The following is a 13,805-nucleotide window of genomic DNA, read 5'->3' on the forward strand; positions in this document are numbered from 1 at the left end:
TTCATGGGGGTGGGGGGGTGGGATGTTAATGTGTAGTAAATAGAAACGTCATCAGAGAAAGGCTAAGAGAAAAGACGCACACAAACACACACATGTCGAAGCTTGTGCGTGAAAGGAAAATACAAATGTTGGTTTTAGTTTACTTCACAGCTCAGCTCTGATCATCATGGGGAGTTCAAATGTAGCAGGCAATCTTTAGCTTGAATACTGAGTTGTATTGCCATGATGATGAGGTCGGAAGCATCCATCCGTGTTATGGAGCAGAGAGGAAGAGATAGATGTTAAACCCTCGTCTTCCATAGTGAGAAGTCAATACCTGATGGATGCCTCAGGAAAAATCAACTCAAGTCTCTCATGGAAGCTGGAGAATTGAAAATAAATCTCTCTCTAAAAAGCCATCAAAGATTGAAATTGGTTGTCTCCAGGCTGCTCAGAGAGAGAGAGAGAGAGAGAGAGAGAGAGAGAGAGAGAGAGAGAGAGGCTGGAACTCAGGAATCCTCTTATCTCAGCCTCTTGAGTACTGAGATAACAGGCTGAACTAGCACACTTTGATCATGATTTGATTGTGTGCATGTGGTATGTATACATGCTTCTTTGGTCATGTGCATGTAGAGGCCAGAGGTCAGAGGTCAGTACCAGATGTCTTCCTCCATCCATCTCTGCTTTACTTTTTGAGACAGGACTCTCACTCAACCTGGAGCTCATTTATTCAGCTGGCTGGCTGGTCAGCCAACGAGTTCCAGGGATCTGCTGTCTCTGCTCTCCCAGAGCTGGGGTTAAGGAGGCCATTGCACCTGGCCTTTTTTTTTTAAAGGTTGGTTTTGGGGAGCCAAACTCAGGCCCTCTATGCATGTGCTGGAAGACACATTACCAAATGAGTCATCTCCCCAGCTCCCGTGATTTGAATTTTTAAGACAATATCCATGCTTAACTTTAATAACAGAAGAATTACCACAAGGAATTAACAGAGAAGGTCTAGAACTTAGAAAGGTTCTTTGTACGGTCAGCTCTTGACTGGCCTATGGGAACTTAGCTCGCACAGGGATTCCCACACCATTCTTTCATAAGAATGGCCTGTTGTGTGTGAACTATTAACGGCCAGAAAACAATGTGGCTTACACTGAGCTCCCACCCGCCTGTTGCAAAGCTAGCATTTTGGTATGCACTAGGCAGTGGGTGACTACACTGTTCAGCTTCCAATACAAAGCCTGGGCCCTAAGTCTCTGTGTCTACCCTAGTAGGTAACAGTTGCCACTTGTCACAGCTCGCTACTGGACACTTTGAGGTGGGCTTCTGTGACTCCCCTCAGGGAGAATGCTTGTAAGTTCCCACCGAGATTCCCTGGTGCACTTTTCCAACTTTGCTGATTTTGTCCTGTGTTCAAGCCATCTCATATGTCACAGGCAGGATTGTGACTCTGTGCTGAGTCCCATGATTGGACCTGCTGGATTGCTGAAGTTGGAGGTGGTCTCAGGGAGTCATAGAACCTTGATATTACCCAATGCTGCGATGGCTGATTGTTAATTGTCAACTTGACAAAACCTAGGGTTACCTGGGAGATGGGCCTGTGAGCCAGGCTGTGGGAAATTATCTTAATTGTGTTTGTGGATGCAGAAAGGCCCATCCACTGTGTGTAGCCCGATTCCCCAGACTGGATCCCAGACTCTGCGAGTGGGAAGGGAGCTGAAAAACAACCTAAGTTCATAGTCTCTGCTTTCCAACCGAGAGTGCAATGTGCACAGCTGCTTTGAGGTCCCGCCACTTTAACTCCCGAGCCATTATGGGATGTACCTTGAAATGTGAGTCGAAATAAGTGCCCCCCCCACACACATTGTCACTTCTCTAGAGTGTTTTTAAACAACAACAGGCAAAGAAAACTAAGATGGCGTTGTTCTTTTGTAGCGTTGAGATTGGCGAAAGTGTGAGAGGGGAAGATGTCTATATCATCCAGAGCGGCTGTGGGGAAATTAACGACAACCTGATGGAGCTGCTCATCATGATCAACGCGTGCAAGATTGCATCCTCATCCAGGGTAACTGCTGTGATACCCTGCTTCCCGTACGCCCGGCAAGATAAAAAGGACAAGGTAGGCGAGGTGTGTCTTGCCCTAGAAACCTGCTGTGCTCACCACCGTTTCCTTACCCATTAGTAGAGGCTCTGTAAGTTTGCAGGAGAAGTTGGAGAAAATACAGTTGTTCTTAGGCTTTATGAAACATGAGAAAAGTTGGAATTGAAGCAAACATTGAAGGAGCTTCTCTTGGTTGGTTAGGATCACTATCATAAATTACCAGGAGCTGGGCAGATTTACAGAACAGGCAATTATTCTTTAGTTCATAGACCAGACGTCTAAGGTCGAAGGATGTCAGTGCCGTGCTTATTCTAGGGGAGAATCCTTCCTGACTCTTCCAAGTCCCCAGACACTCAGGCTTCTCTTGGCCCGTGGCCCCATTGTTTCAATCTCTGCCTTTGTCTTCAAGACACTGTCACTAAATTTAAGGCCATCCTTATTCAGGGTGATCGCATCTCATGATCCTTCACTAATTCCATTTGCAGAGTTGCTACTTCCAAGAGGCATTAGTAGGTTCTGGGGCTCAGGACATGGACCTATCTTTTTGGAGGTCTCCATTCAATTCTTCATAATTTCTTCCAGCTTCCTCTAAGACCCTAGGGAAAAATCTTCCCTGCCTTGCCCAGCTCCTAGGGTATCCCTTCATTCTGGCTATACTCTTTCAGTCTCTGCTTCTGCCTTCTATGACATGGCTTCTTAAGTTCTGTGTCTCCACTTCTGATGTGGGATTCCCCTCTGTATGCTGTGAATACCATTGGTTAATAAAGAAATTGTCTTAGGTCTGTGATAGGGTAGAGTAGAGCTAGGTGGGGAAAACTAAACTGAATGCTGGAAGAAAGGAGGTGGAGTCAGAGAAACCATGTACCCGCTGGAACCAGACGGAACTTTACCCAGTAAGCAACAGCCATGTGGCAATACACAGATTACTAGAAATGGGTTAAATTAAAATATAAGAATTAGCCAGAAATATGCTTAAGCTATTGGCCAAACAGAATTACAAATACTATGTTTTCTGAGTAATTATTTTGGGGCTGAGCAGCCAGGAACTAACAACACACTTACAACACACTTCTATCCTATATTAGGACACTATAATTGGATTTGGGCCACTCTTATCCAAAATGACCACGTCTCCATATCTTTACACAATAGCACCTTGCTACAGTGAGATCCCATTCCAGACTTGTAGGCAGGTATGAATTTGGGATGACAGCATTTACTTGACAACAGTGATGACTTGAAGCTCTTGTTTCATAAAAGCACTCAAGATTTCCCTAGATTCGAAAAGCAAAATAACCTGTATAAACATGAGTTCATGTCCTAAGATCTCCTTGAGTTTTAATCCCAGCATCTTCAGGACCAGTTTCCAGAGTATGTGCCGCACCCAGGCAGTCACTCCGGGTTTCACTAAAATGGGACATGAAGAATTCCACTCAGCACTCAAGATACGATTTACTGTATATGGATAGAAAGAGTCAGCCAGTTTCTTCTATAAACGGCTGATTTTTATTGCACCTCCCCAACTGTGTATCTCGCAAACAGAGCTAGAGGACCATATATAACTGGCAGGTATGGGGGGAGGAGGATAATGGACAGACGTGGCAGGGTAGGTTCAAGGTGACAGTGGTCACTGTGGCATGCATGCGTGTGTGAAACTGTAAAACAAACCAGAATCCACATTTATTTATGGACACATCTGACTCTCTATTTCATACGCCATAAAGTACTATCTTCATTTCCCCCTACTCAGTTAAACCTAAGAGCTCACAAGCAGTGGCAAACATGTAGCAGGTTAGGTTCCGTCTACAAGCCACACTGCATTAGGGTACTGCGGAACTTTACACTGACTTTTATGTTACTGAGACTAAAGGATTTATGCTGAGTGACTTATAAAATAGAGGGGTTTATTTAGCGGGGCTGGAAAAGCCAAACTCGACTCTAGCATCCTGCCAGGTATTCACAATATGGCAGAGAAAGGAGCTAGCCACATGTCGAAGGGTTATGTGTGAGCAAGGAAGAAGAGAGTGGGAATGGACCAGCTTCTTTCTTTTCATAACACTCTTGGAGGAAGTTGCTCACTGAGATGGTTAATTTTATTTGTCAATGTGACACAGCCCAGAATCACCTGAGAGAAGAAAAGCCTCATGAGGGATTGGCTTGGTCGGGGTTCTGTTCTGGGCTTGTCTTTGCAAATTATCGGGAATTCATGTTGGAAGACCCAGGGAGAAAATGGGCAACACCAGCCCTCTCTGGCTTGGGTTCTGGCTTGAAGAAAAGAAATGTGAGCTGAGGATAAGCGTTTATGTATTCATTCTCTCTGTTCCCGACTGTGGATGTGACTAGCTGCTTGAAGCCCCTGCCCCCTCCTGTGTCCCAGGCTGATGAGCTGTATCCTAGAATCAGGGGGCAATTCAACCCCATTTTCTTTAAGTTCTCTTTGTTTTATTACAGCAACCGAAATGAAACGGATTGGCAAGGGGTTTGCTGGTATGATTAATTTGAATCAAGTGTATTTCCTGTAGGTTTTACATTTTGTTTTTCACGCAGAAGATAAAATTACATTGTGCCTTCAGTAAATTGTTTTCCTTACAGGTGGCCTGTCAGCTTGGGGGGAAAGGGGTGGCATTTGTTGGAACTGCAGATTCTTCTTTAAGGAACACAATTATTGGGACACATTTGGTGGTGGCTGTTGACATCACTGATACATGGTAACATTTTCGAAAGTCGTATTTGCTCATTTCTTTTCTTGTTTTTATTCCCAGTTCTTTGATAGATAAACTAGCTTTGACCCTTGCATTGCAGAAAATCTGTTGGTCTTTTGGTCTCTGTACCCTGACAGATGGCATCCGCTGTGCCTACAAAAAGAACTTGATGGGTTTCTCAAAGCACCAGTGACTTTTTGTTACGTTTTTATTACATTTAGTGTGGGGGTGGGGGTCTTTGAGTGTTTGGGTACACTTGGGAAGGCTTTGTTTGTGTCTTCCAGCATGTGAGTACCAGGCATGAAATGAACATATGTCATCAGGTTTAGTGACAAGCACCCTTACCAAGCAAATCATCTCACCCCACCTTCTCCCACCCCCAGTGCCTCTGTTTCTCAGAACTGCATTGTATGACCAGTTTCCCTCCTGTTAGATGTTTAGATATGTTTTCTATATGGGACCCTTTTTGAACATGTGTCCCATGCCTTTCCAAACCTAGTGGCAAATAAGACCACCATCCAGAGGGGAGGATATGATGACATTTGAGAAACACTGGGTGCAGCTCAGGAAACTGACATTTTCTGGTAGGGAAGCAACTGGAGCGGTGTTGTATTTTTTTTAGCACCCCTGCAACAGTTTACTGCAAACGGGAATGGCTTTAGAAAGCAGCAGTGTCTTCTCTTCTAACTCTGAAGCTCAACAGTCCCAAACCAGGCACCAACATCGCAGCTGCGCCGATGAGTAGTACATGCAGTAGTTGATGGATGGGGTGAGCATTTCTCGGGCTTAGTTACGCTTTGACATAGTGTAGGTTTCCTATCATTGATCACTTCCCGCAGGACACTCTAGAGCAGGGGTTCTCAACCTTCCTAATGCTGTGACCCTTTAATACAGCTCCTCACATTGTGGTGACCCCCCTAACCATAAAATTATTTTCATTGCTGCTTCATAACTGTCATGTTGCTACAGTTATAAATCATAATATAGATATCTGATATGCAGGATGGTCTCAGTGACCCCTGTGAAAGGGTCATTTGGCCCCAGGGAGTCAGGACCCACAGGTTGAGAACCACTGCTCCGGCGATTTAAAAGACCAGCCAAGGATGATTTTGCTGGAACCAAGTATCCACTCTTGGCACTGTTCTCAGCAAGTCTGATTCATGGCCACTCTTGTATAGCTCTGTAAACTAAAGGGACCTGTAAGGAGGCCAGGACCCGTGGACTGTTCTGGGGCCATGGCTTCTTTTACTTTTAATCTTACTTTTTTAGTGTGTATGTGTATCTTTGTGTGTGTCTGTGTGTGTGTGTGTGCATGGGTGTGCCCCATGCCGCACACATGTGGAGGTCAAAGGGCACCTTGGTGGAGTCTGTTTTCTCCTTCCACCTTTATGTGGGTCCCGCTCAGGCTCGCAGAGCAAGCTCCTTCATCCACTGAGCTCCCTGGCTGGACCCTCCATCCATGACTTCGGATGGGTCTGTGTAGTCAGTATGACCCAAACGACAGTGAGGAAATGCATTCTCCCATTCGGTTTCATCGGTCAACCCGCCATTCAAGCTGTACCCCTGGCATTCCGGAAAGTTCTCACAATTCACTTCTTCTCTTGAGCCATGCAGCCTAGCTTGGTGGTGGGAAGCTGCTGAGTGATAGCAATGAAGATTTAATAGGAAAAATAAGAAACGACTAGAACCTAGTACTGTACTTCATTTCTTAGCCTCCTGTAGCCGTTTCCCAGTGTCTAGGAACCGTGAGGACACCAACCATGATTTGGGATGGAGGAAGGTACTTCTTTTTTTTTTCTTCACTTAAGGAGGCAGAAAGCCAGGTGGTGTTTGAATATCGCAGAAAGCCATATGCTACACTTAATCTCTGGCCTGAAACAGAACATTCTTGTTGGCTATGGGAGGAGCTCTGGGCAGCCCTCCCAGGCCGCCTATTGTTTTTGTTTTTTTTTTCTCTTCCTTTGGGACTGCATTGCCCATAACCTATAACGGCACAGAGGAATTCTGTGTAATTGCTTCTACCAAGAAGTACCTGCTGGAAATGCCCAGAAAATCTTTTAAACCATCTTCCAAACTTGTTTCGTGTGTTTTGACCCTTCGTCCTGTGTATGCGGAACAGTTTATTTAGCTTTGATTTCTAAGTACCAGAACCTAAGGGCAGCTTCTCGCAGGAAAGAAACTGTTTCATAAATGACCACTTAAGACAATGGAATATTCACACAGGAAAACGGCAATGATGTCATAGTCATTGTCAAAGGCATGACGTAAGTCCTGAACTTGCAGTTTAGCAGTGAACCAGCTCACCTTTGAATTCCAACACCAGTTTTCCCTTTCACTTACACTCTGCAACTTCAGGCCCTCACCTGTATGCTAAGGACCGTCTTAGCTACTATGGATGAAGATCCTGGCCTATCGTACACAAGCAGACGAGCTTTCTGAAAAAAACCAAGTGTTGAGATTCGGATGGTTCTTGTGACAGCTCAACTTCTATTTTAGTGCAGAAGCTGGCATAGCCAATATGCAAATAAATAGGTGTGACTGTGTTCCAAAGGTACTTTATGTATGCCTGGTAAAGTCTGGATTTTATGTCACATTCAAATGCTACAAAATCTTATTTTTGACTGTTTTCCAGTGCTTTTCTAAGTGTGGAGACCATCCCTAGCCCCAGCCAAGGCATCAGGCAAGTCTAGCCTGTGAGCTGACGTTTGCTGGCTCTTGTAGGAGACACTCAGTAATTACTGGTTTTCTGCTTTTGAGAGAACAGCAGGTTGTAAGCCGGGCAGGGGATAATTACTTCTGAGAGAGTAAAGGGCTGTCAACTTAGATTTTTTTTCCTTCTTTTTTCCGAATAATTTGTAAGGTCATCTTCATATTTCAATGATAAAGTGATCGACACAAGTCTCTGGAATCTTGGAGTCTGCATACATGTGTGTGTTTGTGTTTGGGGGAACACGTATGTGCACGAGTCCTGTATACATCTGTGTGCATGAACAAAAGCACAAGCTCTGATGTCATTCTTCTGGAGTTCAGTGCTGTCTGTCTTTGGGGGTTTGTTTGTTTTTGTTTTGATGAGGTTTCTCAGTGGCCTAAAACTTGTCAGGTATGCTAGGACGGGCAGTGAGTCGCAGGGTATATGTCAGTCCCCACCTCCCCAGCACAGGGATTGGAAGCACTTGTCACCACACCACAGCCTTTTGATGTGGACTCTGGGGCTTGAACTCAGATACTCACATTTGCAAGGTAAGCGCTTTCTTTACCTGCTCTTTAAATACCACACTGATTTTTCTCTCTGTAGACTTGTGATGACTTAAATAAGAATGGCCCCTGTAGGCTCTTATGTCTGAATTCTTGGGCTGCACTTGGTGGAACTGTTGGGAAAGGATTGGGAAATGTGGCCTTGGAGCAGGAGGTGTGTCACTGAGTGTGAACTTTGGTGTTTTAAAAGCCCACATCAGGCCAGGCCCAGTCTCTCTCCACACCTCCTGGTTGTGGGTAAGGCGAGCTCTCAGCACTGCTCCAGTACCACGCCTCCCACCTGCTACCGTGCTCCTCACCGTGATGGTCTTGGATTCACCTCTGAAATTGCTAGTAATCTTCCAATTAAATGATTTCTTTTGGAAGTTCCCTTGGAAGCTGTAATATATACGCTGAGGATGTGGTACAGACCCACGTTGGCCCTATAATCGCTGCTTAGGTCTCTGCGAATTCATATGAGCTTTGCTCATGTTGACTTAAAGGGTCTTGTTTTCTTGGTGTCTCCTCTGGCTCCTACATTCTTTCTACCCCCTCTTCCACAGGTTTGATAAAGGCGTTGCATTTAGGGTTCAGTGTTTCAAGGTTTCTCCCTCTTGGCATATTATCTGCCTGTGGGTCTCTGTATTTGTTCCCATCTGCTGTAGGAGGAAACATCTCCGATGACGGCTGAGCAAGGCAGTGATCTATGAGTATAGCAGAATGTCATTACGAGTTATTTTAATCACTACACAGTCTTCATTTTTTATACCAGTATTATTTGGTTTCACCCTAGGTCCTTGGGCTATATAGTCAAAGTTTCTTGGTCAACCAAGTTTCACCTTAGAAGAGAGGGATTATTTCTGGAGTTCTTATAGGTACTTTAAATTGCAATATTTGAGCCAGGCCTTGAAGGATCAGTCACACAGATATAGATCTGGGGTGAGAAGGGGCAGTTGAGTATGTGAGACAAGACATGGCATTCTCTAGAGCAAACAGGGAAGGGCACAGGAACAGAGGCAAGGGAAAGCAGTTTGGAGTTAGCTACCTCAGTCCTTTGGATATTAAAACTGAGAAAATTTGATTCTTTCCCAAAGGCAACATGGAATACCATACAGAAGAGTTAAAAAAAAAAAAAACAAGAAAAAGAGAATGTAAGTAAGAATAGTTAGTATAGAGAAGACTAAACCAAAACAAAACCCACCTTTTGAAAATAAGGAAAAGAGATGCTGGGTAGATGAGTTCGTGATAACCAGCACAGGCTGCTGTTCCGGAAGTCCTTTCTTTCAGGTCCCAGCACACACATAGTGGTTCACGGGCATCTGGAACTCTAGTTCCAGGGAATCGAACACCCTCTTCTGGCCTCTGTGGGTACTGCATGCATACATACAAGCAAAAAAAGCCACACACCTAAAATTAATTTTAAAAACTTTAAAGAAAAACACTCCCCCTCTAACCTCAGCACTCTGGAGGCAGCTTCAGGTGGATTTCTGTTAGTTCGAGGCCAGCTGGTTGTACAAAGCATACTCCAGTACATCTAGGGCTCTTACAGAGTCTGTCTCAGAAACGGAAAAACAGGAAAGCCATCCCCATCATTTCCAGAAAATCTGTTGGTAATGTTAGGGGTATTTCCTCTGATTCTTTATGTGTGTGTGTAATTAATGTAAAATTAATATATAAATGAGTATGTTTATATATTAAAAATGTTGATTGTATACTATTAATTTTATTGATTATACTTATAAATGTATAAATTTTATAAATATATTTTATTATAAGGGGATATGTAGTTCTTTTTGAAACAACAGGATTGTATTTGAAAGGAAATAAACACATTATTAACATTTTCATATAATTTTCAGGTTGTATTTTTTTTGTGTGGCTTGTGTATGGGCATGCAATGCTATTAATAACTATCTCCACCTACACCATGTCTGGACTATGTCTGGTGATAACTGTGTGGACTCTTTGGTTGCTTTGATGTGGACATTTTCATTGCCAATGATTTATGATGTGGAAACTAAAGCTATAAAGAAGTTAGATAACTTTAGAAAAGGCATAAAGACAGTGATGACAATGAACTTGTTTCTCTGAACATTGAATTCTCAATTGCCTATAAGTGTTTTTTGTTTGTTGTTGTTGTTGCTGCTGAATTTGTAGTAGGGTTAGCTTTCATCTCTCAGGGCGTGGTACTTCTTTCATAACTGGACTTTGGGGCCTTGATAAGCTATTTGATGGTGTTTTGGCTTGGGAGACTTCATATATTTCGTTGTTTCCTTCTAGAACACTCTTAGCCTAGCACTGGCTGGCCTTTCCTTTAAAGTGATGTCTTAAGCCGTCTTGTTGAACCTCCTCATGCTTCCTTACTATTTGAATTATAGAAACTGTAATGTCAAGTATATTCAGTTTGACTTTATTCCTTAGATATTTGTATTCTACTGTAGCGTCAGGTGCATAGCCTCATAGTAGGATACAGAAGGCCGGAGATGTAGTTTAGATGGTAGAGTGCTTGCCTGGGATACAGGAAACCTTGGGTCCCAGCCCCACTACCACAGAAACTGAGCATGGTAGCACATGCCTAGATCGTGGTCATCCTTGGTTGCATTAGTGAGCTGGAGATCAACCTGGGCTATATAAGATCCAGGCTCAAAAACCAACAGTGGCAACCAATGGACGATATTTAGTAACCAAATGCAATGTGTTAAATGTATCTTTTGTTATCATAGCTTGTAATTCTCCTTGGTTACATCCATGCCAAACCACCCATTTGGTTTCCTCATGAATATCTTTGCAAAAGGACTCTAACAGTTTCCATCTTTGTCTGATATTAAATCCCTGTTTCTATTTTTTAGAGTCGTGCTCCAATTTCTGCTAAACTTGTGGCCAACATGCTGTCAGTTGCTGGGGCCGATCACATCATCACCATGGACCTGCATGCCTCTCAGATCCAGGTACCAGCATTGTCTTTCTGCCCATGGTCAGGTCCTAACTCTCTGTACTTAATTTTGAAAGGTTTAAGAGTTTGCACAGCTATTCTCTGGGCTGTTTGTCTTTCCTGTTTTTGCTGCCATCCCGTCACACCTTGCCTCCAACTCATTTTGGAGGAGCAAGGAATACCTTTCATGTGCTTTGCAATTCCACTTAAACATCTGTAAGATAGTTAAAATGATAACATTGTAGTATGCACTGTGTGTATTTGTGTGCACTTGTGTGCGCATACACATGAAGGCAAGGGGTCAACACCGGATGTTCTCCATGATCACTCTCCATCTTGTTTTTTATGACGGGATCTTTCACTGGACCCAGAGCTCATCAATTCAGATAGAGTGGCTAACCAATGAGCTCCAGGGCTCTTCCCGCCTCTGCTTCCCCAGCACTGCTGCTATAGAATATGCACTATCATGGCCAGCTGTTTTATGGTTTCTGGGGATTCCAATTCAGGACATGATGCTTGTACAACAAGTACTTTACACATCTACGCTCTGAGCCATCTCCCCAGTCCTGCCATACACATTTTTAAGTTCTTCATACCTTCCTTCTTCTGTCATTAAAACAGGTCACATTTCACAGTGCCTGCTTATGGTATGTAATGACTGTGAAGTATTTGATTTGTGGTAAGTGCTAGTACTACAGCAATGACAAAAAGCCACCTGCTTTCCCCTCTACCCTGCAGTGCTGTTCTTTCCCTTGGTACACTGACCATCACATAAATATCGGAGCATGCCCAGAAAAGGGATGGACCAAAAGATGGCTTGTAATATCTCTATCATTAGATTTAATTCTGTTACAATTAGCCAAAGGGAGAGAGTTATATAAAGGTAACTTTTGGATAAGTAATTCAAATATGATTTAGAGATAGCAGTTATCTTTTTTAAAAAAATCTTTTTTTTTCTTTTAAAAAACCTTTATCCAATTATGCTGACTATGTTCCTTTCCTCCTGGGGCCTGGTGTGCAGTGGCAGCCAATAGCAGCCTACTTGGGACGCTGCTTGTATGGGTTTCTCTAAGAGACCTCGGAAACAGAATTTTCTGCTAGATAGTCGTGTCTCTTTTCTCATGCTGTCTCTAGTTTAGACTTCAGATAGGTATATGGAGCACGCTTGAGAAGCTCCAGAGCACAGTAGCCAGGCCATCATGTTGATCTGTACCAACCATGCATAAAAAGGAACGTGATTGACACCCTGCACAATCAAGTTCAAGGTCCCCTGACTGCCGGAAAATCCACATCTCAAAGAATTGAGACTTCACCAAGTTTAATGCAGATGAGTTGGAAGGCATAGTAGCTGAGAAGCAGCTTTTCTCCAGTGAATGTGGGCCAAATACATCTCCAGTCATGGGCCCTTAGACATGAGATAGGCCCTGTACTCCTGAGGGTTTCCACTGTGCTGAACCACTGACACCAACAACCATGTACTCTAATAAACCTCATACTCAATCCGAAAACAAGCCTGCAAAGTGACATTGATTTCTCTCCTTAGGGATTCTTTGATATCCCTGTGGATAATTTATATGCAGAGCCTGCAGTTCTTCAATGGATTCGCGAGAACATCACTGAATGGAGAAACTGTATTATTGTTTCCCCCGATGCTGGAGGAGCCAAAAGGTACCACGCAAGCGATGCCATGCAGATTTCTGTCTCTACCTGCTGCTTTCCTGCTTTCTGTATTTCTCTGTGTCTTAAGTTAGAAGGCCTGCTTTGTGTCCTGGAGACATAGCTCGCTGCTTAAGCTATTGCCCTGCAAGCTTGACGGCTGGAGTTGACTCTGCAGAACTTACATAAATGCTGGGTGTGTTTAATGATCTGCCTCTGAGTTCAGCCTCGGAATGCAGAGAGAGGGGAATCCCCAGAGCTGTCTGACTGGCTTGGGCTTTGATTGAGAGACACTGCCTCAATGAATAAGATAAAAGAACAATCAAGGAACATTTCTGACATTAGCCTGGGACCTCCATGTATGTATACACACCATACAAAACTACATGAAGAATGTTTTATAAAAGTGTTCTCTCTCTCTCTCTCTCTCTCTCTCTCTCTCTCTCTCTCTCTCTCTCTCTCTGTGTGTGTGTGTGTGTGTGTGTGTGTGTGTGTGTTGCTGAAGACAGATAGTACTCAATGCCTCATAGATGGTAAGCAAGTACCATTGAGCTATATCCCTTTCCCCAAGAAGCTTGCTTTTAATTATATAACACTCTATCCTATAAATGAGCCACTAAGTAGGCCTTAGGCTTTGCCTAGCACAGAAGCCCGTTACTCTCTCCGCATTTCACAGCATTCATGAAAATACAATGAACACATATATACTCTCTATAAAAATGATTTTAGTTAACAGTTGACTGAATTAGTCCTTTTTTTATTGATTGTTATTGAGCTCTACACTTTTCTTTGCTCCATTCCCTGTCTCCCCCCTCCCCTTCAACCCTCCCTCAGGGTCCCCATGCTCCCAGTTTACTCAGGAGATCTTGTCTTTTTCTACTTCCCATGTAGATTAGATCTATGTATGTCTCTTCTAAACCCCAACACATGACTAGAGTAGCCAGAATAGAACCTGAAATAGAATTGCAGAGGAATGTATGTCTGAGGAGCAACAAGAGTGGGAAATAGCTACTGCCTGCCTGTATACAGATGGTGCTGGGGGCTGTACTTGGGTGGCCTGGTGAGAAGGACTGAGTTTGGAAAGGGCAGTCAGCTTGGCCTCTCCCACCTATGCAGGGATCTCCATAAAGCCGGGTGCTGAAAGCCAGACCCTGGCCAATAAGCAGAGCCTGTGGATAAGGGAGAAAGTAGCCACCCATGTGAAATCCAGCCC

General features: G+C 43.7%; 1 protein-coding gene and 1 pseudogene across 2 annotated transcripts in view; both read left to right on the top strand.

Moving 5' to 3' along the window:
- Positions 1–13,805, top strand: part of Prps2 (phosphoribosyl pyrophosphate synthetase 2) — a 38,263-nt gene that overhangs the window by 7,392 nt on the left and 17,066 nt on the right. Inside the window, exons 2-4 of one of the 2 annotated variants that reach the window (XM_005358722.2) lie at positions 1,903–2,095; positions 10,854–10,952; positions 12,480–12,604. In XM_005358722.2, the coding sequence (XP_005358779.1) occupies positions 1,903–2,095; positions 10,854–10,952; positions 12,480–12,604 (417 nt within the window). The remainder of the gene's footprint in view (positions 1–1,902; positions 2,096–10,853; positions 10,953–12,479; positions 12,605–13,805) is intronic. The other variant, XM_005358723.2, reaches the window with a different exon arrangement.
- LOC113457478 lies at positions 11,905–12,026 on the top strand (annotated as a pseudogene).

Source organism: Microtus ochrogaster, chromosome X (assembly GCF_000317375.1).
Source record: "Microtus ochrogaster isolate Prairie Vole_2 chromosome X, MicOch1.0, whole genome shotgun sequence".
NCBI lineage: Eukaryota > Metazoa > Chordata > Mammalia > Rodentia > Cricetidae > Microtus > Microtus ochrogaster.